Raw genomic sequence first — 25,307 nt, 5'->3', positions numbered from 1 at the left:
GAGCGATTGATATCATCTTAACAATATTGAATTAAAATACCAAAAGAACAAAAGTAAAGAGAAACAAAAAGAATTCAGAGAGAAATAGAGATTGAGAGAGAAGAAATGAAAGATTGTATTGATAGAGATTGTAGTCGATCAGTACAATGTGTTGCTCACAGCCTTTTTATACACACCTCACTCATTTCATTTCTTTGTCTAACTCTATTATACAATCAGCTTTCTCATAACATTTCTAACTAACTATTAACTGTTTTCTTGCTAACATGGCATATGATGTGGCATCTTCATAGTAGATATGAGTCAACATATAGCTTGAGAATCATCTCTTATAGTCAAGTCTAACTCAGGTAATGGAAAGCCTTTGGCTCACACCACAACTAAGGTTTTGTCTGTCTTTTCTTTCTTAGTTGCACGATACCAAAGTAATTCTATACTTGTATGAAATTCGTAATTTATAATCTTCATTTGAAGATCACTCCTAAAAAATCATTCGAATTGGAGATTGTTTAATCATCCAAGCATATCAAATAAATGAATGGTTCATTGTGAATATAACACTTGGTAGTTACACCGTCAATTTGTTTTATACATTTTTTTTTTGTCAAATTTTGTTTTATACATTTGAATAACTAAATAATTTCATATTAAAATAATTTTTTGCAGGATGTTATTTTCAAATAAAGATTAAAAAAATTCAACGGTTCCAATTATGAAATTTGTACGGTCAAAATACATTATTCACGTGAGGAATGCAAATATTATCCTTCCCTAATACAATAATTGACGAAAGAATTACTACTATTGGTAAAAGCATTTTCACTTGAAATGCGAGAGAAACTATCTATTTAAACCTTATTTTATAAACTATATGACATGATTGTTGATTAACGTGCTTATTTAATCATATCAATAATAACACATCACATAATTTACAAATTTTATGTGAAAAATTGATCTATCAAACGTTACTCTCTTCCTTAATCCAAACTATCTTTTCTCAAGTTGGAAGGATGACGTTTAAGAGTGGCAGTATCAATCAACAGCAACAGTGCGAATCTGTGTACATCTTAGAGTGCCGCGCAGGAGCGCACAAAAAAGCCCAAATTGGCATACCAAACCCTCCCAATCAACACAAACAATAATCCATGGAAGAAAAACGCCGTGACGCCGCCGGAACTCAGCCGGCGTCAAATGCCGACTCTCCGGCCACCGAGCCGTCTTCTACCCGGCGCCGCGGCGGAGCACAAAAGCGAAAGGCAAGCAGCCTCGGCGGCTCAACCTCTTCATCCACGCCGTCCAAACGTTTCGCTCGCGAGAAGCCTTTGCTTTCTCACACTCCGATCCACAACGGCCCGTTGACCCGGGCCCGTCAGGGCCCTAGCAGCCTCGCTTCGGCTTCGGCTTCAGCAGCTGGGGCTGCTGCGAAGCCGGCGGCGCAAGCCAAGCGGCCTGACCCGGTGGGGGAGGCTGTGGCTGAGCTGGTGAAACGGGAGAGCGAGTTGGAGGCTCTGGAGGCTTCTATGGAGGCTGAGTTTGAAGCCATTAGATCTCGTGGTGCCAATGCTCATGTTGTTCCTAGTCATTGCGGTGAGACTCTTTGGCTATTGTGAAAAATCTTCCTTTTTATGCACATTTTGATTAGAATTGAGTGAAAGTTTGAATCTTTTGTGTCGGTTTTGGTTGCGATTCGATGTAGTGTGTAGTTTTTGTTTAGTGAAAGTGAGAGGCTGAGCTAAATTTCCATTTGCTCAACTTGTTTGAAGCTTCACATTGAAATGTTGCTTAAATGAAAGTACTTAGGGAAAATACATTGGGCGAAAGTCGTTAAGATGAATTTAGTCTGCAGGCATTATTTGATGGAGCTAAGAAAACATTAGTGTTGATACTATGTGTTCTTAAAATCATTGTTTTCAATCTGTGGAGCGGAGGCCTTTTATGTGTTTTTAAACTTGCATCTTGATTGGATTATTGTTCTGGCTTCTAGGTTGGTTTTCATGGACAAAGGTTCACTCCATTGAGGAGCAAATGTTGGCGTCTTTCTTTAATGGGAAGTCTGAGACTCGGACGCCTGATGTATACTTGGAGATCCGTAATTGCATCATGAAGAAATTCCATGCAAATCCGGGCACATTTATTGAATTAAAGGATTTGTTGGAGCTTGAAGTTGGAGAATTTGATGCTAGACAAGAAGTACTGGAATTTTTGGACCACTGGGGTTTGATTAACTTCAACCCATTCCCACCAACAGGTTCTGCTGTGGCCAGTGCCAATAGTGATGGGGTGGCAGAAAAGGATTCTTTGGTTGATAAGTTGTATCACTTTGAAGAATTACAATCACGTTCATCAGTTGTTCCCAAGACTAATATAACAACCCCAACATTACCATCTGGGTTGTTTCCTGAGTCTGCAATTGCTGAAGAGTTGGTGTGGCCTGAGGGACCATCTGTTGAGTACCATTGCAACTCTTGTTCAGCTGATTGCTCACGTAAGCGATACCATTGCCAGAAGCAGGTTTGTTCTTTTAGAACTATTGTTGATTTTATAATGAATTTTGTAGTGGTGCTTGCTTATGGAAGGATACACCTTGCTGACCATTTTTTCTGACTGTTGCTCTATTTAATTTTTAATTGTGCAATATTCATGTTGGTCCTAAACATGAAGATTATTGTTTAGTTAGAAAAGCAAGTCATTTTGCCTAACCTTTCAATGATTTGTATTTGTTATGCCCGTAGTGTGTGGTTAGTATGCAGTCAAACTATCGTTTATTATGAAGCTATATCTGTCCACATCAGAGTTGTTAGGTCTATGATTATTTTCATCTCGGGGAGGTTTGCAGCTATCACCTGCTGACATTAGATTGTTAATACTCCCTGGTGAATTCTCTTTGCTATTGTTTTAAAGTAACTTTCTGTTATTTATAAGGCGTTCCACCTCGAGAAGCCTATCTAGCATAGTTTTCATGTCAGGGTGATGGAAGTTTCTGTTTGATGAAGTGGATGTCATCATTATATATAAATTATCTTCTTATTTCCATTCCCTATTTACTTTTATTGCATTTGCTGATTACGTTCATTTTAACAGGCAGATTTTGATCTATGCACTGATTGCTTTAATAATGGGAAATTCGACTCTGGCATGTCTTCATCAGATTTCATTCTTATGGAGCCTGCTGAAGCTCCTGGGGTTAGTGGTGGGAACTGGACAGATCAGGAGACTCTCCTTCTCCTTGAAGCATTAGAACTTTATAAAGAAAACTGGAATGAGATTGCTGAACATGTTGCAACAAAAACAAAAGCTCAATGTATACTGCACTTTGTTCAAATGCCAATTGAGGACACTTTTCTTGATTATGAGGATGGTTTGGAGGGTAGTGCCAAAGAGACTGCAGATCCAACTTCAACTGGAAATGATTTTTCGGCCCCCAAAGATGTCCCTGAAACAACAGAGAATAAGACTGCTGTTAATGAGAGTGACCCCCAAACTTCCCTGATGGAAACTTCAAAACAAGGGACAGAAGTAAATGTTGGAGAGGATACTTCAAAGCCAGAAGATTTGAATGAAGTTAAAGACGGTCAGGAAACTTCAACATTGGAAGATACCGGTGAATTGAAAGTTGATCAGGAAACAGATGAGAACTTTGCACTGAAGGCGCTTAAAGAAGCATTTGAAGTTGTTGGTTATCCTCCAACATCTGAAGGCCACCTTTCATTTACAGAAGTTGGCAACCCTGCCATGGCATTGGTAAGTTCATTGCTTATGTGAGGATATATGGTGCATATGTGGGTAGTTAGTGACACAAGTAAGTGTGTTGAACTTGTCCCACAAAGAAAGAAATAAATTAATTAATAAGTAACTTGAGAGTGCCTAGTGATTTGGCAATTGCTTTCCATATTATATTTCAGATTAGCGACTTCATGTACATTGAGAATTTTTTGCATATTGACAAAAGTTATATGACTGAAATGTAATTTGTAACTGCTCACCCCTTTCTGTAGAAGCATTTGACTTGATCTGCTATTGTATTATTCCTTTTCATCCAGGCATATTTAATTGGATGTATAATGTATGTGTGCATGTATGAGTGCATGCATGCATGTGATGTCTTTTACGGTTTACCAAACCTGCTCTCATATCTTGGGGTTGAATCACCTTGCAATAAGCAAAAATATAACTAATACTTTGGCATTCAGGTATTGCTAATGTGTCACTACTTATAGGTTCCACTCTTTTACAGGCAGCATTCTTTGCACGTTTGGTGGGACCTGATGCTGCTATTGCTTCAGCACATAATTCTTTGAAATCTATATCTGCCAGTTCTCCTGGAACTGAGCTGGCTGCAAGGCATTGCTTTATTTTGGAAGATCCACCGAATGACAGTAAGGAACAGGCTGGTCCTGATAGGTATGCGATTTGGTGTGGAGAATTTATCCTCTACCAGTCTTTGTATATTCTATCTGATGTCCGTGATGGAATTGCAGTGTTTCTGCTGAAGGGGAGACGCAAAAAGACAAAGTTCATGAAGACAAAAGCCAGAAAGTGGATAACTCCACCTCAGGTTTGGAAGATAAAGATTTATCAAATGATAACAGTGACAAGAAACTTGAAAAACCTTCTACTGAAGAAAAGTCGCAGTCTGCAAAAGAACAAGATGACATAGTTTCTCATGAGGAAGTAGGAAATGATAATTTGAAGAAATCGGACAATTTAGAGTTAACAAGGGATGAATCGCCAACTACTGCGGGGGAGTCAACTGACTCAAAAGTGGAGACAGGGCATCAAACAAGTTCTGAGAAGGAATCAGCAGAAGGAGCAGGAAAGCCTTCTGAACCTACAGAGACAGGAAGGGATGTGGATTTGTCTGATGCAGTTCCCTCTACAAAAAATGAGACTCAACAACCAGTTACATCAAGTTCAGTCGAGGAACCTCTTCAATCTGAAGAAGCAAAAGATGTAGATGTATCTAATTCTCTTGCTACAGAAATAAATGAGCCTCAGCCACTGGTTACTGCCAAATCACAAGAACCCCCTGAACGTACAGTGGTACTAAAGGATGTAGATATGGTGTGTGATTCTCAGACCCCACAAAGGGACGAGCCTCAGCAACCAGTTGCATCAAATTCAGTAGTTGAAAAGGGAGCAAGTACGTTTCTGTCTCTCTTCTCTCGTATCCTGAATTATTTATTATTATTTTTGTAACTGGGAATGGTTTTTTTGCATGCCAGTTATGGTTGGATAATTAATACTGTGTAACACATGAGCTGAAAAAAGGAAACAGTTTGTTCAACAAGTTGAGTTTCATGAATTCCAAGTTCAATGCCCATGATATAATGATCTCCGGTTTGTTTATACTTTACAGATGAGGATCAAACTAAAGATGGTAAAATAGAAAAACATGACAGTACAGAGACAAAAGTGGGTCAGAAAATTGATAAATTAAAGCTTGCTGCAGTTTCTGCGGTGTCAGCGGCTGCAGTGAAGGCAAAGCTTCTAGCAGAACAGGAAGAAGATCAAATCCGACAACTTGCAGCAATGTTGGTGGAGAAGCAGGTCGTCTAAAATGCCAAACCTACCTATTGTTTGTTTGCTATTAATTATAGAAGTTTAACTTTTTGAAGGTTTCTGTTTAACTGCAGTTGCATAAGTTGGAAGCCAAATTAGGTTTCTTCAACGAGATGGAACATGTTGTAATGAGGGTAAGAGAGCAATTGGACAGGTCAAGACAGAAGCTCTACCATGAGCGAGCCCAGATAATTGCATCCCGCCTTGGCTTACCAGGTTCATCTAGAGGCATGCCATCATCAATGCCTGCCAATAGAATGGCCATGAATATGGCAAACCCAAGTCCAAGGCCCCCGCTAGGCATAACTTCCCACAGGCCACCTATGTCAAGACCCATGGGGGCAGCAGCCCCGACTTCGAACCAATTTTCAGCCACAACATTGGCAGGAAGTTCACTACGGCCTCCTAGCCAGGACAAACTTTAGTCAGTTGGGTCCAATTAAACACCTGAGGGCATATGAATAGATATTAATTATTCTCCTGCAACCGTCATCAATTATCTTTTGTACCAAGAGTGAGTTAGAGATGGGCGGATCTGTGGTTGCTCTGCTGCTACACTGAGACAGCCTTTGCCCATGCTGCTGACATTGCTATTTAGAAAACAGACGAGGGCTTTTCGGGGCGATTTTCAACAATCCACTTTGCTCTGTTTTGGATATTTCATCTCTAACCATGTAAACCTTATGAGGTGACAAGCTAAGCAAAGAAAAAAAGAAGGGTTAAGTTGGGGAGGAAAAGTATCTCATTTTTTATGTATGTCCACTGACCATCCTAATTTGCTTTAGGTATCAGTGAGCCTTGTGTAATTGAGTTCCTAATGATTTAGGGAATGTGTTGCAAGGTTTTTCTCTTTATGGCTTGGCACCATTGACTTGTTTATTGTAATATGGAGACCAAAATATGCATTTAGAGTTTGTTATCTACCCTATGTAAGCTTCCATTCAAGTTAAATGCTGTTCATGGATTTCTTCTTGACTTCTACGGGCTTTCAGTGCCAACACAATTGACGGTCGGATTTGATCCAATGGGTCCTTGGCCACTTAGTTTAAGCCATTGGACCAAATCCGGTTAATTATGCGCCTCAGTGCATGTAGGTACTCAAAGCCTGTAGGTACTCAAGAAAAATCATTGCTGCAATTGACTATTGACTTTACGCATAGCAGTGTTGCATTCTTGTCATTCAGTAAAGTTGGTATGGCTACTAGTTTGCCCCAAAGCGCCCTTAAGTAACCTGTAGGGGATACCATAGTTACTTGGCTTTGGAGCGGTTTCTACGTGTACAATACTCAAAATATGACTTATCGGATTCCATTGCGGAAGACAATTTTTTTGGAACCTCTAGAGCCGTGCTTGAATTTCCTCAAAGTGGTTAGAATCCCAAAGCTCTGTTTGGAACCTTTGGATGATGAATTTCCATAGTTTCAAGAGATTAAGATCAAGCTAGTATTGAATGGGTCACAAAACGTTGAAGGTGGATTGGAAACTAGGCTCCATTCACGCTATCATGAGTCATGACCGAAAAATAAGCCATTCCACATGCGAGAATTAGTTTGGGCAGGGAGATGGATGTTGCAGACTCGCCGGAAATTTTTTCAAATTCCGGCCAGAGTTCATATCATAACCCCGGAATTTTTCATTAAGAGGATCCGACAGTCATTCAGTATTTCTTGGAATAGAGAAGCCTGTCATCAACTGATTAAGATTATAGGCATCAAACCAGAAACGTGTAATCAATCCACGAAACTCATTACGATTTAATGAAAACTGCGTTATTCTCCTGAAAATACATGTTGCAACACCGTACCAGTTCTATAACAATAATTGGATATCAATGGGATGAAATCAAACATAACTTGGAAGGAAAGGCACCATACAACCTAGCTGAAAGAGCACTGATGAGGAGACCAATTCGTTTCTCACACAAACACAAATGTACAGTGTCACCCCATGCATACCAATAAATATACTTCCAAAGATGACTTATTTTTTACTGGAAAAGAATTCGGGTTCAATATTTAACATTCGCATCCGCTTGACCTTGGCTGATTGCTGCTTCCAACATCAATTGTATCCGGCAAGTATCTAAATGAAGCAAAATAAAAGAATATCAACTTGTGAGCACTGGAAAAATTATAACTCTCAAGGGTCGAATTAATCAGAATATCTACCGTCACTTGCTAATACCAATATTTAGCGAATGAAGTAAATTATTATACACACTAACCATAAGTTTCCTAGAATATAGCACTCACAGAACTATAAGATGAAACGCAAGGACATCATGCACCACCAATTTTGATTATTTGAAACGTTTTATATGTCAGTGGGACAGCTGTTATATTTGACAATGTTAAACTAAGTTTTAAGGAAACCCACCGAATCGAAAAGGTTATCTGTAAAAACCAACCGGCACATTGCCCCAATGTTTAATTCCGAGGGAAAATAATTGCCTAGTATTAGATGATTCAATTTGTGATGCAAGTAAATGAAATGAACTATCAAAACACACGGCGCATGTTCCGGTGCATTAGCATAGTGTTCCTAGTTCAACTTACATTTCTTCCTCTTCCCCACTCTTCAGAGCATCCGTTGCTATGCACTGGAAAGCTTCTTCCACATTAATGCCTTCCTTTGCAGAGGTTTCATAGTATGGAATATTTCCTTTCGATGCACACCAAGCTCGAGCCTTTTTCTCTGAAACCTGGAGAATAAACAAATGAATGACATGTAGACTTGAAGCACATGGGATAGCTAATCAGATGTTCATGAGAGCTACTTGTGTGTGTGAGAGAGAAAGAGAAGATGCACTTTCTTTTCCAATTAGGGATGCATACCACTCTACTATTTCCACCATCTACATCAATTTTGTTTCCAATAACGACAAATGGGAAGTTTTCTGGATCTGAAGGACTTGCCTGCAAAAGACGTCATCATCATAAGTTCCATTCCTCTTTTTTTTTTTATTAATAAATGGAAATGTAAGTTATCCAAAAAAATGAAATTAACAGGAAGAGTTTGAACGCAATGCAATTCTTAAGGAAGAAAAGGAAGAGTGAAAAAACCAAAGACACCTGAATGAGAAATTCTTCCCTCCAGTTGTTAAGGTTATCAAACGACTTCATTGAATTCACATCATACACAAGAACACAGCAATCAGCACCACGGTAAAAAGCTACACCAAGGCTTTGGAATCGTTCTTGGCCAGCTGTATCCCAGATCTGACAAAACACCAGAATATGGTCTGACTATTAGGACGCAATTAGCCGCCAACTGATCCAAGAATATAAAAACATAAAAAAGAGTACTGGAGAACATAGTGGAAGAGGTGGTTAGCTAAAATATTTTCTACAGTACCTGAGGTTAAGGGCTTAACAAGCACTCCTGGGATAAATCATGATTAGGACAATCAACTAAGTGCCGAAAACATGTATTCTTTACATGAATTCTACTTGGTTATGCTAAAAACAAACTTAAATACCTAGATTACAATCTTCACCCAATAGCCATACAAGACCACTCGTTTCACAATGATTAATTTGAGATTATAAGAAATTAACAAACAATTCATCTCTCTGATAATCTGATTTCCATCAACGAACAGCTTGAAACCCTTATTTTAATGTTCAAATCAATGTACTAGAGGAAGAGAGCAAGCAGAAGGGAGGGAGGGAGGAGAAGACAGAGAGACGTATCAATTTACAATTAACCTGTCTATACATAAACTTAATTTGGTCAATAGATAAAAACCAAACCAGACTTCGTCTTTTGATATAAAAAAAAACCATAATATTGCCAAACTAAAACTGAAGTTAGGATATGCCAGCACATCTAAACGTGAAAAATTTATAGGAAAAGGAATAATTGAACAATACATGGCAGTCAACAATTGTCAGGAAGGCTAACACATTTTAATAAGTGTGAAAATCTTAACCATGGTAACAGTTAGAGGGGAGAGAATGAAGGCATGGTGACAGTTCAGCTTGCTATATTAAAAAAAGGGGTGAAAGTTCAGCTTCCTCAATAGTGAATGCAGATTAATAATTAATGCAATTTCTAGTCTTTAAGGACAGAAGAATAAAAAGCAGTTTTAGCGAATCCTCCTCTACAGTAGCAGTAGAGAAAGTTGTAACAAATAGAGGGGCAAAAATGCTAGCACCCACACATGCAAATTAGCAAGTCATATTTTGCATTTTACTTTCCGATAGGCATCTAAAGGCATTAGAACTAAAGAAAACCTGTAAGGTGAAGAGCCTGTCTTCAAACTGCACTTCTTTGGTCAAAAAATCAGCTCCGATTGTCGCCTTGTACTGATTGCTAAACTTCTTGTTTACATATCTATATGAATCGTGTTAAAGGCAAACCCAAAAACCACTATGGCAAAATTACTTCAACTAAACAACAAAAGCACCATGTACAAAATTAAATAACCAAATACTCAAATTCAACATCCAAGCTGCCAAAGGATACTGATTCATCAAAGAAGTCTTCCCCACCCTGCAAATCACAAATCAAACCAACCCTTTTACTTTACCACAAAAACAAAAGGTAATTTTTATCCCAACAAGAATTCACAATTTCAATTTCACTACACACCATCCAATTTTCCAGTTAAAAAACAAGAAATTACTCAATTCCTAAATTATACTAAGAGGCCAAAATTAGGGTTTGAGATCACAGTGCATAAAGTAAGATCCAGAAAGATCCGCCCAATTTCAAAACATAAGACCCTAAAACGCACAAATAATTCAAGCAAAAAGAGAGGGGGACGGAGGGACACAGACCCGCTGTCGCCGAGGATGATGACCTTCAAGAGCGTTCTTCTCCGGGACGGCATCGTTTTGAGAAAAGAATTTTGAACGATCTGAGGAGTTGGGATGGTTCTAGATGTTTCTCTCTGTCACAGAAGAAAAGAGAAGATGGTCGGAGCGTGCAAGTCTTGTTAGACTTCCCTGGTCATACAAACCTGGAGCTGACCTGTACTTCTTTGTGAGCGATCTTTTATTTTCATATTTATTATTCTATTTTTCAGAATTTTGTTTTAGAGGTTTTAAACTTTTAGCCGACATAACTCCGTACCAATTATTGTGAATTCATAACTTATCATGTCTAATTCTGTTATCTCATATTTTGACACAACATATAAAATACTAGACTCAAGTTCATTTTAATTGCTCACAACCTATCCCAACTAGCTCACCAGACAAGGCCTGAGTGTATTTTTTCTCACCATCTTAAAGTGAAAATGAGGCTCACCGCTCTATTAGTTACTGTTAGATTATTTAAGTTTCAAGATTTATATAATAGATAGATTAAATCAAATTCATCCAACAATTATCAATATGGTGGCTAGCAATATCATCGTTTTACTTTGTAAGCCGATACAACTTTGTCAATTTTCAACTTAAAAGTATTATCTACTCTATTGTTCTATTTTCCCACCCACTTTTCATGAAAATTTTAATGACATATTTATCCTTCTAGAAAAAAGACTTTTAGACCTTGCTTTTCTTTTCACCCGTAACCAAACACCCTCCTCTCTCGCCAAATATCCATACATGATCCAACAACAAAAAGTGGCTGGTTTAGAAACGGCTTTAAAGTAGCTAAAAGTGTTTTTTTTTTTTTTAAGTGTTTCTAAATTTTAAAAGCATTTGAAGTGCTTCCTGCAAGAAGTACCGATTATGGATTTCTAGTACGAAACATTTTTACTAAAATATTTTTATTAAATATTGATGCCAGAAATATTGATGCCAGAAATATTTTTACTAAAAATGCTTTCAAGAATTTTAAAAACATTTCTAAACGAACTTAAAAATCCCATAGACATGAGTCATGCCTAGAGACCAGCCATCAATCTAGGCTTTCCAAGTACAATTTTGATAAATGAATTTTTAGAAAATATGACATTTTGATATGTAATCTTTGAAACCCATGTGTATTGTTGCTTCTAGCTTATTTAAAAGGTCAGATTTGGTTGATTAGGTGAAATGATTGATCTGATTCCTCGAAGGAGTGGGGTCGACGACGAATCTGACGGAGGAGAAAGGAAGGAGGAGGGGGATGGAGGTTTTGGCGGAGGAGAGGTTTGAGTGAAGAGAGAGGTGGGTGAAAACATTCGTGCTAGAATAGACGAAAAGGTCAAAGGAAGGGATGAGTGCGTGATTGATGGAAGAGATGGCCCCCAAACTGAAAAATAGACTAGACTTCCCAATCCCGGATTAGGATTCTCTCCTTACCTCTTTCCATCCCCTTCCATCCCCTTCCATCCCCTCTTCTCACATTCTCTTATTTTGTCTTTCTCTTACTATAAAAAATTAATATAAAATGTTGATGTGGCTTAACCGTGACCGTTCAATTAGAAGCGAAGGGAATGGGACGGAAAAAGAGAGCCCCCCCCCACCCCACATTGTTGCTCTTTTCGTCCCCGCTTCTCTCTCTTCCTCCCCTCCCGTTTCTCTCTTAGAGGTTATTTAAGAAGTAAAAGTGGGTAGGGAAATAGAATTTCAATTTGTTTCTTTTTATGGTTAGTGAAATTGTATGTGTGGAGAAAGAGGACAATAGGGTGAGTCTAGTTGTATTCTTTTTGGATCTGGCTCAATGCTACAAATGTTTTAACTGTTAGATTTGATTTTCACAATTATTAGATTTTTTATTTTCAAGTTTAACCGTTCACTTTCCTCATCATTCAATACTACCTGCCATTGAAGAATTTTTCTTATTTTTATTTACGTTTGACAAAGAAAAACTTGAACTGTTAGTTCAACCAATTTAAAGTTTTATAAATAAATTATCCCTCAGTTGTCGAGGGAAATAAGATTTTTCACCTTGTTAAAATTTATTGTTGCAAACTCAATTTAGTGTTTCACCCTGGTGAGCACTCATTTAACTATGGCAAAAATGACGTATTGTATTCTTATGTTGCTCATGAGATAAATATGAATTAAAAAAAATGGATAGAAACTTGAAATTGTGATGAGGGGAGAATTAGCAATTTATGAAAATTAACAAAGTTAATTGGTTAAAATAACAGTCTAGGGTGGAAATTGACAGTTGCTTACAAAACTCCAAAAGGTAAATCCCGCTTAAAATACTTTATTTTAATCACTATATTGGTGCATGTTTAATTGAGTGACAGTTTTTTAGTGCATCAACAGAACGTCACATAGTATCACTAATTCTTTTATAATATTAACACATGAATGTGTTAAGTATTGTCATGCCTTATGCAATAGATTCATCGAAAACGCTCAAGTCCAACGCATATGGTTTGACAAAAGGATTTCAAAGGTGTTTCCGACCCACATGCAAACGACCAAGTTCCTAACAAACTTATTAGTAAGATTCACTAGAGATGGACACACACAATTCAGACTGATAAAGAAGCCATATCTTGGTGACACATTAGGAGTATTAAAATCCTCTGACTCGGAATGAGGTAAGGTGAAATAACAAATGGAAACAAAGTTATGCTCAACTTTTCACACCAACACTTAGATTAATCTTTTCAAATTATGAACATAAGGATTTTGACAAAATATAACCTGATATGGATCTCATTCCTAAATTTTTACAAGGCATTCTATTTATAAAAAATGCAGCATGTGTACAAAACATTTGAGATAAATGTGCCTCTGACATTAAACTAAGAATTGTTTCAACCAAATGTTTATGTTTCCTTTTAGTAAGACCATTTTGCCGAGGAGAATGAGGACAAGAGATTTGATGTATAATGCATTTGCTATCGAAAAATTGACTAAATACTTTACTCATATATTCCCCTCCACCATCAGACTAAAAACATCTAATGGAAGCATTGAAATGATTTACAATAAATGCATAGAACTTGACAAAGATCTTAAAAACATTTGATTTATAAACCATTGAAAAATCCATACAAATCGAGAATGTTGATCTATAAAGCTCATGTAGTATCTATATCCCTCTATAGATTTCTAGAGAACAACCCCACACATTTGAATAGATCAACAAAAAAATTTACTTTTGTTGTCTTATACAAAATGGCATGTAGTCTACTCAGTTTTCCATGAATACAAGCAGAACAAATCGAAGGATAAGAATCTATACTAACTGGTAATTGTGCAGTTTGCAACACTGCCTCCAACACTTCTTCAGATGGATGTCCCACCCTTTTGTGCCAAACTGAAGCTTTGACCTTCTTTCTAATAAAGGCAACACATCCACCCAAATTTGCAAAAAATGAATTGGAAAAGATATTAACTAGAATTTTGAACAGTTCCCCATCATCACTCATTCTTTGGTTCAAAATCACTCGAGTTGCCTTGTCCTGTATGAAAAACATCACATCATCATAAATAAACCAAAATCCATTATCTTTGTATAACGTCTTAACAAATAAGATATTCATATTGGTCTTTGGCACATGTAAAGCTTTGTGTAATAAAAGAAAGTGAAACCTTCCTTACTACCAATAGTTATTTTGACATCACCACTGTAAAGTGCAACTTAAATCAGGACATTAACGTTTGCTATCATATGGTCAGTTGCACTTGTGTCGACTACCCAAGCATCAGCAGTTGAAAAACCATGAATATTAGGAATAAATTTAGAGACATTTTTAGCAGTATTAACACCATTAGAATTGTGAGCAGCCATTCCAACTAGAGATGTAGGTGGAGCAGAACCCCGTATGGGTAGTTATTTCTGTGATAACATTCTAGAATAATGTGACATTTCTTTCCAAATATTCTACAAACCACATAGCTACCAGGAGAATGACTACTGTTGATGCACAAAATCAGAGGTCTTGGAATAACGTAAATCCAACCGTGAATCTGCAAGTAATGTAAATGACACAAGATGTATCGTGGTTCACCCCAAGGTTTGGGCTACGTCCACACTGATTGTAATTCTCTGACTGTATGTATGGATTACAAGGGTGAGGGGGAGTCCCCTAGAGAAAGAGAGTGTTGTTGTATTTGTAAGGGTATTGCCCTATGTTGGGTTCACTGAGTCCGATTTGTGAGAGGGGGGAGGAGTCCCCTTTTATAGAATAAGGGCTCCTCCTTTTACATAATTATGGGCTGGGTAATGAGGCCCAAATGTTCAGGCCTAATGTGTTAAGGTTTGAGGCCCAATATGTGTGGTACCAACAGTAGTCCCCCAAGTCTTCAGTCAAGAGAGTCTTTGGGCTGGAAACTTCAAATCCAATCCATGTATGGGCCAAAGTGGCTAGATGTCTTGAACCAATACTCAACCCAAGGCAATGCTCAACATAAAGCAATACTTGGCTAGAGGTATCACACGTTACGAGACTGCTCGACTGGAGGCAATGCTCGTTGCGAGGCTGCTCGGCTAGAGGCTATGCTCGCGGCGAGGCGTTTGCTCGGCTGGAGGCGATGCTCGTTGCGAGGTGGCTCGGCTAGAGGCTATGCTAGCTGCAAGGCAGCTCGGCTCGTGGTATTCCTCATTGCAAGTATCTACTTTATGTCGACATGCACTCAGTATGAGTTGATTCTCGACATGACTCAGGTCCGCTTGTCGGGTTCGCATATTGGGCCTATGTGTCGGATCCGCGGATCGGGTCCGCAAGTCGGGTCTTTGAGTCGGGGCCATACGTAAGGTCATCGAGTTGGGGCTATCTGTAGGGTCATCAAGTTGTGTCGGGGCACATAGGTGTCCCAATAAGCGAATGTCCGAGCAAGTGGGTGTCCGGTCAGACAAGAGATCACCATGAGCACGTGGCTCATCAGTCTATGAGTTGGTAGACTTCTTTAATCAGCAACAATGTTGATCAGTGGATCTAGTTACTCAATAATTCCTGCCAATAAATGACAGTATAAGTATGACCGTATAATGAATAAATCAAATTGACAAAGTTTGTCAATGCAAAATATTGTACCATGTGCCTACTACAAATAAATAATTTATTCAGGCGTGTGGTAAATCACATGTTGTATAAGTGACATAGTTTAAAGGCAATCACAATATCACTAGGCCATGAATAAATATTTGCACAAGTAAGTGAAATATGAGCCAGTACATGTGATAATTATGAGGTGAATACCACAAAATGAAAGGATGTGATGTCTGATTATGTCATATGGCATAGGAATAGTGATGTGCCGAAAGACTATCAGCATTATAATAAAATATTTAAACACACATGTCTGTATTGTGCAGTGTGCAGGAGCCAGTGATACATCACCATAACTTTAAATAATAAAACTTTGTGCGATGTGCTTGGGCACGTTGTTGATAGTGACCATGTGATAAATATCACAAAATAATAAAATAATAAATAAATAATTTGAGAGATGTTTCCTTTCAGCATGGCCGACAATTTCAAAGGTGAAAAATAAAGGCTTAACAATAAAATAATGATAGGAATGATTATGGTTTGAGACGTGATGTGCTTTTTGGTCAGCATAATTTTAAACAGTATACAATATAGCTGTAAAGGAAAAGATGCTCTTATCTTCTCCGATGGAATTTTTTTTTTTCAGAGGGATAGTGATAGTGGGTATACAATATACCCTAATATACCATGTACCTTTTTTTTTGCCATGAATGATTAAAGACACAACAATAAAATATTGAAACCAGGAATGATTAAAGATATAATAATAAAATATTAAGTACTAATAATTAGGAGAAGACTTATCTTCTTCTTCGATCTAGTTCTGGGTTTTCCATGCTGAATGATGGGCGTTTTGGGAGGCAGCATCTATTGAGGAAGTAAAGGCAGTGGTCGGAAGAGGTGAGACTCCGACATTAGAGAGACTGCCCAGCCACACTGTGTAGTCGCACTTGTTTTGCATTGTGAATGTCATTGAAACTACTCCGTAACTTCCTTGATTTTTTATGGGATTGACGGCGCCCTTGACTCTCCAATCCACAGATTCCGGCAACGTCTCACCGGTACGAAAAGCGTACCTTAGGCTCGGGTTCTTGGCCTTCATGACCCTGCGCTTAGGGTCACTCCTGGTGCCTAAAAAATTAGCACGGTACTCCTGGTTGGTTAGGTCAGCGAAAGCATTCAGACCGACCTTGTACGGACGGTCCAGTGCGTTATGCTCTTCGATGAACTTTAAGTTGTCCTTGAAGATCTCGAACCTCTTCTCCTCTTCCCGAATGTCGTTGTATGTTTTCTGGTGCTTCACGAGTCATACTTGCTGCAAATGAGACCATGAACCCTTGGTTTCATGCTAAGCTAGGAAGTTTGCTTTTAGTAGCTAGCAGATGTTGGAGAATGGACTCACTACAGGACCGGACCACTTCCTTCCACTTTCCTTCCACCCTCTTCCTTAGCTGAAACCCTTTTCCGTCGTCTTCTGCTGTCGATGGCCTTGAACTCCATTTTCCAGGTCTTCTGTGTGAGCTGAAATGACCTAATGCACACCACATCTTTGCCGACGGCTGTCCTGAAGCGAAGGCGCAATTTTGTAGCATGCAATCAACTCCCCAGGTCTTTCAGCATGAACTAGTGCGTTCGCCTTTATCACACCTGATGGAGGTGGAGACGTCGGGCACGACGGGACCACCAGGGACGACGAGGTCGCGGGACCGAGTCCAGTCCAACTCCCGCAAATTCCTATACATATAGATGTCACGGCCTGAAGCGAGCTGGCATTTGCAGAGGCCACACGTGCGAAGGAAATGAGCGGTCTCCACAACATCATGAGAAGCGAAGTTCCTCCTTGTGTGGTTGTTTCTGGGTGATAACATGGCCAAGAAACGGTGCTCTTCATGGTACCCTATGTTGTTTATGTTCATCTTTTCAATATCATCATAATTATTATTATTAATCACAGAAGCAGGTTATTGTGCTTCCACCACCGTCGCTGCAACTGCAACTGCATGCACGTCGTTCATGGGCGGGGGGGGTTTCAAAGTTCATCAGTCGGTTCTTGGCCTTCCACGTCGCTCATATCAACGGTAATCCCAGTTATGCTTGTTGTTCTCCTGATTGGAGGGCGTGGGCACTTCCCTAACAACATTTCTTAAATGATGTAATTTTCTTCCGAATGTTTCTTCAACTCAGAGAGAGAGAGGGAGGTTGTGATTGTGTTTCCATTGCTGCCGCCGTGACCGGGAGCTGGAGCAGAAGACATGGGTCTTGCAGTGACTATGCAGGTGTTTAGCTCTTCGGTTTCTGCAGATTCACGGCGGAGGTAAAAAAATGAAAGAGAACCGACATAACTTTTCGTATCGTTTCCCACAGACGGCGCCAAATGTTGATGCACAAAACCGGAGGTCTTGGAATAACGTAAGTCCGACCGTGAATCTGCAAGTAATGTAAATGACACAAGATGTATCGTGGTTCACCCCAAGGTTTGGGCTACGTCCACACTGATTGTATTTATCTGACTGTATGTATGGATTACAAGGGTGAAGAGGAGTCCCCCAGAGAAAGAGTGTGTTGTTGTATTTGTAAGGGTATTGCCCTCTGTTGGGTTCATTGAGTCTTATTTGTGAGGGGGGAGGAGTCATCTTTTATAGAATAAGGGGTTCCTCCTTTTACATAATTATGGGCTGGGTAATGAGGCCCAAATGTTCAGGCCCAATGTGTCAAGGTTTGAGGCCCAATATGTGTGGTACCAACAAAGCACTATTTGTACCATACTTGACCAATTCCGAAACTACTGAGCATCGGTCAACGTTATACCGTCAAGGACCCAGAAGAGTTTCCCTCCAACCAATCACAGCGCGACACATGTTGACATCAGAAGCCAATCATAGCGCGACACATGTCAACATCAGAAGCTAATCACAACACGACACGTGTCAATGTCAAAATGAAACTAGAAACTCTCTTCTATAAATAGAGATCATTCTCTCACAATATTTCCGAATGTCATTTGTACTAAATCATTCACTTGTATTCACTAAAGGAGAGCTTGAACCTATGTACTTATGTAAACCCTTCACAATTAATGAGAACTCCTCTACTCCGTGGACGTAGCTAATCTGGGTGAACCACGTACATCTTGTGTTTGCTTCCCTATCTCTATCCATTTACATACTTATCCATACTAGTGATTGGAGCAATCTAGCGAAGGTCACAAACTTAACACTTTCTGTTGTACCAAAGTCCTCATTGATTTTATGCATCAACATTTGGCGCCGTCTGTGGGAACGACACTTATTCCCACTCTCTTCAGCTTTGTCAAGCTGGTTTTCACCATTCGTACACTCTATTTTGACCAAGCATCCCTCTCCAACATGGGGAGCGAAGGAAGCCACAGCACACAGAATGACACCCCTCTTGCACCTAGTGCGAAGCAACGAAAGAATGAAGGAAAGAGGGTTGTTCTTCAAGCTAAAGTCGATGAGCTAGAAGCTCAAAATAACAAGATAGCAATGAAGAATGAGGTCCTCCAGAAGCAGTATGAGAAGCTCTTTGAGACATTCAATGAAACTATGCGTACTCAAACACGCGAGCTTGTTGCCCCTGTGGACATCAACCATCATCTGGGTGCCCCCCAACACGGAGGGTCACCTTCCTTCGACATGGGTATCCCTAATTAGAAGTGAGCTAATCATCAAAACATTGATCAAAATGAGACTTCTCTCAACCCAGCTGCTTCGACCTAAAGAATGAGAAGTGGAGGAAGACACCTCCTTGCAGAAAGGTTGAAAGGATCAAAAGTCGTTTATCGTGACTGCCGAGACTTCCTAGAGCAACGTCGAGAGAATCCCCTCCACATAAGCTCGAAGATCAATGACCTAAGGGTTTCTGAAAGACTCAGTCCCTTCCCACATCCCAGGTCGGCTACCAATTTGGGGAAGAGGCAATAAGTCCTAGAAAAACACGAAGGTATAAGGGACTCAGAGATGTTTCGACAGACATACCTTGAAAGTCAGTACGGCGAGTCCAGGAAAAAATCACATGCTCTTAATCAAACCTTCATACTTCCAATAGGAGATGGAGATTTACGAAAGAAAGCTCAAGTGGTATATGACTCTACTCAGGATCCTCTTGTCCTACAGTTTCTTAAGGAAGTAAACAAGTTGAAGGTCGAACGACAAGCTGAGATACCTGATTGGAACCAACCTAGGCCTGGCCCCCTTACAAGGAGGATCATCGACACTCCCTCCAAGCAAAGACAAAGCAGAAGCTTGGCTTGCAACTCTATACGGGAAAGGAGGATCTGATTGAACACCTTAACCTCTTTGAGTCCACCATGGCATACTGGATGCACACCGATGAAGAACGATGTCTTCTCTTCCCCTCCACCCTCTCTGGCGGAGCTCTAAACTGGTATTGTCGTCTTCCACCTTAGACGATAGACTCTTTTGGGGAATTGAGGAAACTGTTTGTTTCTCAACACATTTTCCAGACCGATCGCTTGCATTCTACAGATGACTTGTACATTATTCACCAGAAGTCAGACGAGTCACTACGAGATTATACCAGTCGTTTTAGCTATGAGTATTCTCGCTGTGTTGAGACAGATGACAAAACCGCCCTCAAGGGCTTCACGGCAGGCCTACGTGATTGTTTCTTCAAGTACATGATCAATGCCAACACTTGGAAAACTTACTCTGAGGTGATGGCACATGCTTACAACCATGCCTCCGCCGAGGCAAAGACATATCAAGGGAAACCCCCCACAGCCACCCCTTATCAGTAAGTAGGGAGTGGAAGCCAAATCCAACCAAATGAGAATACCTCGACCTTCCAAACGGCAGCGGTGCATCCCCCTGCCTTACTTAATACTTTGCTAAGTCAACAGACATATCAATCTCAGGGCAAAAGGAAAGATTTTCATCCTCACCAGTCTCATTTTAGTAAAATGAGTAAAGGACACTACCGCGATAACCAAGGGTATCACCACAATAATCCCCGACCCCAAGCAGTCAACACAGTGGGTCAAGCACGTGTCAGGACAGCACATACCCCTAGGTATGAGGCATACACACCTTTGAACGCCACATGCGTGGACATTTACCCCAGCATAGCATACCTGATACCAAAGCCAAAGCCGAGGCACCCGAATTACAAGTTTACGAAGAACACGGGCACGTTTTGCTGCTACCACAAGTATAACGGCCATGACAGCAAGAAGTGTATCACCCTTCGTGATCATATTGAAGCTTTGGCACGTGAAGGAAAACTTGATCAATTCCTCCTTCACCCTCCAAGGAGTAACCGTAACCAACGTCATGTGAATGTGATATATTCCATAAGTGGTGGCACACCCATATCTAAATCTTCCAACAGGGCCATGAAAAATAGTGAACGAGCTTTAAGGTCTGGCCATCAAGTGTTTCACGTGGAAGACATCAGGGGAGACAAGCATCAAAAGCCTAACTGGGATCCAATATGTTTCTACCCTGAGGAAGAAAGAGGTATCATCTACCCTCACAACGACCCACTGATCGTGGAAGCTCACATAGCCAACTTTGAAGTTGTTTGGACTCAAATTTACACTATCGGCCCGTGTAGTCGAGGCCGTTAAATGAGTACCATTTTTAAACCGTGGGATGATGAAGTGGTTGAGATAATTTTTAATTGAGTGATAATATTGTGATTTTTAATCATGATAATTATCTCTTAATAACTTTCTAAATTATCTTGCCATTATCGTATGTCAAATAAAAGGAGGTTGCAAACAGCAATTCACTTACCAACAACCTTGGGACTCTTTTACCTGGTCTTTATCGTTAGCCAAATGATTCAAGCTAATGACGTCTTGGTATTTGGATAATTCCATACAATCCCATAATTAACGCGTGGCAGATGGGATATTGCATTTGATGAATAAGGATGAGATTCCAAGTAGGCAACGTGCAAAGTGTGAGTCAATGGGATAGTTGACAACTTCCAGTGCAACTATAATTCTAGCATATCTTTATCAGACTCGGGAAAGTAATAGAATCCTTCTACAAAGTCATCAAGCCGTGCCAAGCAGGAATATGCGTACTTGAAAGATAATGTTCATTATCTTGGAATTTACGATGGCAAGGCTACTGATGAACTATAAATACATAGGCAGTGGCATCATTCAAGGCCCCTGCAAATCAATACAAAACTGCCATGCACAAACTTAACAACTTGAGATTTTTTCTTTCTTTTTCGCTGACACATCTTCCGTTGGCATCAACAGCACTGTGAAAGCAACCGGTGATATCTTAAGTCGGCATAGATAGCTCTGTCACCGTAGAATCAGTCGACCTCGCAGTATCTTCCGTTGGCATCAACAGCACTGCGACGAGAACGGTTGATTACCTATCCAAGTCTCGGTCAAGGAGGATTTCCGGATCCTTATTGATTGAGGTCATCTCATTAGCCTTCTCGGCGAAGTGAGGTGTTACGGTATATCGAACTCGGCGCTTTGCTTGCCGAGTTATTTTATGATTGGATATTCCCAAGTGGGATTTAGAGTTCGGCATTTGGACGGCCGAACCACATTCACCATTAAAACTTATATTTGCTTTGAGTATTTGTGCCCTTACACTCTGGTGTCGATTCGGCGTGAGTTTACTCTGACGAATAACATCACTGTGACTGAATCCGACGACGACGACTCGTGAACTTCGTAAGAATAGTAACCTTGTCTTCAGGTTCGAGAGCCCAAGAGGCCGAGACGTGTTCCTTTCTCGACCGCAATCGCAAGACGCAGAAGTCAGCCGTGCACCCAACGCAACATCAACAAAACTTACTCCTCGGCTGAGCTCGGCCGACAAGTTGGCACGCCCAGCATTCACCGAAGGACGTAGTTAGCTTATAGATTACTCGGCCTGCGCGCCACGTAGCCTTGGTAGTTTCTAGGGCGAACAGAAGTACAACGAATCCTGGTAAACACGGGGGCTTCAGTCATTATCATGTTTGCCGAAGCTTTCAGGGCACTTAATGTAGCTGAACACTTGCTCGATCGCTCGATTTCCCCTCTAATAAGCTTCTCCGATGATATCGTGCAACCTTTGGGGAGCATACACTTACCTTTCACCATTGGTACATGCCCTTACACAGCTACCATTACCACTAATTTCCTGGTGGTTGATTGCCCAATGGCATATAATGTCATCTTGGGACGCACAGGCATCAATGATCTCAAGGCCATGGTATCCACACATATGTTGTTGATGAAATTTCCAACCCCCTATGGCAATGGTTACATCAGAGGAGATCAACTTAGTGCACGATCATGTTACAACACTTCGGTCAAGCAACAGCACATGCCTGTGCCCAAGGAAACCTTTTCTATGCATGACCAAGTCATAAAGACCAGCCCAGAAGAAGCCAACTTAGATCTTCACGGTGGCAACAGTCAACCCGACGATCCTTAAGATGACTCTTTCACCCAGCAAGCACAACCCGCTAAAGAGTTGGAGAAGGTCTTTATCTCAAAAGATTATCCGGATCGCATGGTGAAGATTTGCACCACCTTGTCACCACCCATTCGGTTGGCATTGATCTCTTTTTTACAAGAGAACACTGAGGTCTTCGCCTGGTCATACGAGGACATGCCAGGCATCTCTCCCGATATCATCTGTCATCGCTTAAGTATTGACCCCAAGACTAAGCCAGTGAGACAGAAGTGAAGATCCTATGACGCTGAATGGTACGAGGCAATGAAGGCAAAAGTTGAAAAACTCAAAGGCATAGGCTTCGTCCGCGAAGTCAATTATCCAACGTGGGTAGCAAATGTTGTCCTTGTTAAGAAGAATCCGACCAAGGAAAGTCTCCTGCTCCAAAAGGTCTTATGGAGAATGTGTGTCGATTACACCGACCTAAACAAAGGATGCCCGAATGATAGCTTTCCTCTTCCTCTCATAGACAGACTTATAGACTCTACAGCAGGGTGTGAACTCCTGAGCTTCATTGATGCTTGCTCAGGATACAACCAAATCCTCATGAACCCTCCGGACCAAGAACACACAACCTTCACTACTGACAGGGGACTATATTGCTATAAAGTTATGCCCTTTCGGCCTAAAGAATGCAGGAGTGACTTATCAGAGACTGGTCAATTCAATATTCGCCGAACAGATTGGGAAGAGCATGGAAGTTTACGTTGATGACATGCTAGTCAAGAGCAAACATGCTGACCAACACATCACCAACTTATCTGAAACTTTCACCATTCTGAAGAGGTATCGAATGAGGTTGAACCCCAACAAATGTGCCTTCGGCATAGGCTCTGGCAAATTCTTAGGCTTCATGATAAGCCAACGAGGCATTGAGGCTAATCCCGAGAAAATCAAAAAAACTCTCGACATGAAGGAACCGGTAACTTCAAAAGACATCCAAAGCCTTACTGGCAAGATTACTCTGTGACAGAGTCCCAAGTGAAGGAACACTTAGTCCAAACTGGGATGGACCGTTTGAAGTTGTTGGCATCAGTCGCCCTGGCTTCTACAAGCTTAGAAGCTCTGATGGCAAGACCCTTGGCCATCCATGGAACGCTGATCACTTGAAGTACTATTACAAGTAAACTCACATTGTACAAGTGTTAAGCTTCAGTTATTCGGCATCCTATGTAACGAAGATTATTTGGCATGAATTAAATAAATAGGTGATTTAGACAACTCGGTCCTAATCCTCTTACATTCCTAGCAATGAAACACTTGGGTTCAAAGCTTCAACATGAATGTTTCCAACATGAAACAAAGTCTAAGTATATGTCAACAAGACTATACAAATAAACGAACAGCTTCACACTATATTCGTTTAATCATACATTCCAACACATTTATACATAAGCCAACTGTGCTTTGAAAGGGTTCAACATACTTTGTGTCATTCGACACTTGCTACAATGTGCCTAAACACCTTGCCCTTATTCTCACCAACCAAGTGAAGAATGAACTCATCTTCATGCCACCAACCAGGTGATGAAATGTACAACCCGTACTCTCCTTCATGCCACCAACCAGGTGATGAAATGTACAACCCGTACTCTAATATCATTTGGTAACTTGCCATTCATGTCACCAACCAGGGGAAGAAGAAACTCATCTTCATGCCACCAACCAGGTGATGAAATGTACAACCCGTACTCTAATATCATGTGGCAACTTGCCAATCATGCCACCAACCAGGTGATGAAATGTACAACCCGTACTCTTCTTCATGCCACCAACTAGGTGATGAAATGTACAACCCGTACTCTAATATCATTTGGCAACTTGCCACTCATGCCACCAACCAGGTGAAGAATGAACAAATCTTCATGCCACCAACCAGGTGATGAAATGTACAACCCGTACTCTCCTTCATGCCACAAACCAGGTGATGAAATGTACAACCCGTACTCTAATATCATTTGGTAACTTGCCATTCATGCCACCAACCAGGTGATGAAATGTACAACCCGTACTCTAATATCATTTGGAAACTTGCCACTCATGCCACCAACCAGGTGAAAAAGGAACTCATCTTCATACCACCAACCAGGTGATGAAATGTATAACCCGTACTCTAATATCAATTGGCAACTTGCCATTCATGCCACCAACCAAGGGAAGAATGAACTCATCCTCGTGCTACCAACCAGGTGATGAAATGTGATGAAAGGTGATTAAGGAACTCACCTTCGTACCACCAACCAAGTGATAAAAGCAACTCACCATTCATTCCATCTACCAGAAGACGAGTGGTACAACTTGTACATATGAACTCCTAGCATTCACAAATAATAAAAAACCACCAAGCTTGACAACTCAACTAGGGGAGCACTTATGCCCAACAAGAGTTATAGTCACCAACAAAGTCTTATTACAAGCCAACAACAACTTCAGTGCATGGCATACGAAGA

The 25,307-nt window shown here is 40.4% G+C and overlaps 3 protein-coding genes across 3 annotated transcripts; 1 reads left to right on the top strand and 2 right to left on the bottom strand.

The window, feature by feature from the left end:
- Positions 1-1,044: 1,044 nt before the first annotated feature.
- Positions 1,045-6,485, top strand: LOC126586383 (SWI/SNF complex subunit SWI3D-like). Its single transcript, XM_050251222.1, has 7 exons — positions 1,045-1,590; positions 1,988-2,514; positions 3,085-3,744; positions 4,238-4,404; positions 4,482-5,143; positions 5,360-5,550; positions 5,637-6,485. The coding sequence occupies exons 1-7, from the start codon at positions 1,149-1,151 to the stop codon at positions 5,985-5,987; spliced, it is 3,000 nt and encodes a 999-aa protein (XP_050107179.1). The 5' UTR covers positions 1,045-1,148; the 3' UTR covers positions 5,988-6,485.
- An 802-nt stretch (positions 6,486-7,287) lies between these two features.
- LOC126586389 (ras-related protein Rab7-like) lies at positions 7,288-10,561 on the bottom strand. Its single transcript, XM_050251230.1, has 7 exons — positions 10,344-10,561; positions 10,030-10,056; positions 9,798-9,897; positions 8,634-8,780; positions 8,397-8,477; positions 8,118-8,263; positions 7,288-7,644 (listed from the first exon to the last, which is right to left on the bottom strand). Exons 1-7 carry the CDS (start codon positions 10,394-10,396, stop codon positions 7,578-7,580), a joined length of 621 nt encoding a protein of 206 aa, XP_050107187.1. The 5' UTR covers positions 10,397-10,561; the 3' UTR covers positions 7,288-7,577.
- A 5,656-nt stretch (positions 10,562-16,217) lies between these two features.
- Positions 16,218-17,316, bottom strand: LOC126584222 (uncharacterized). Its single transcript, XM_050248677.1, has 3 exons — positions 17,048-17,316; positions 16,811-16,964; positions 16,218-16,697 (listed from the first exon to the last, which is right to left on the bottom strand). The coding sequence occupies exons 1-3, from the start codon at positions 17,314-17,316 to the stop codon at positions 16,218-16,220; spliced, it is 903 nt and encodes a 300-aa protein (XP_050104634.1).
- Positions 17,317-25,307: the final 7,991 nt, after the last annotated feature.

This window comes from Malus sylvestris, chromosome 10, assembly GCF_916048215.2.
Source record: "Malus sylvestris chromosome 10, drMalSylv7.2, whole genome shotgun sequence".
Taxonomy (NCBI): Eukaryota; Viridiplantae; Streptophyta; class Magnoliopsida; order Rosales; family Rosaceae; genus Malus; species Malus sylvestris.
This window is presented reverse-complemented; position numbering and strand designations above follow the sequence as displayed.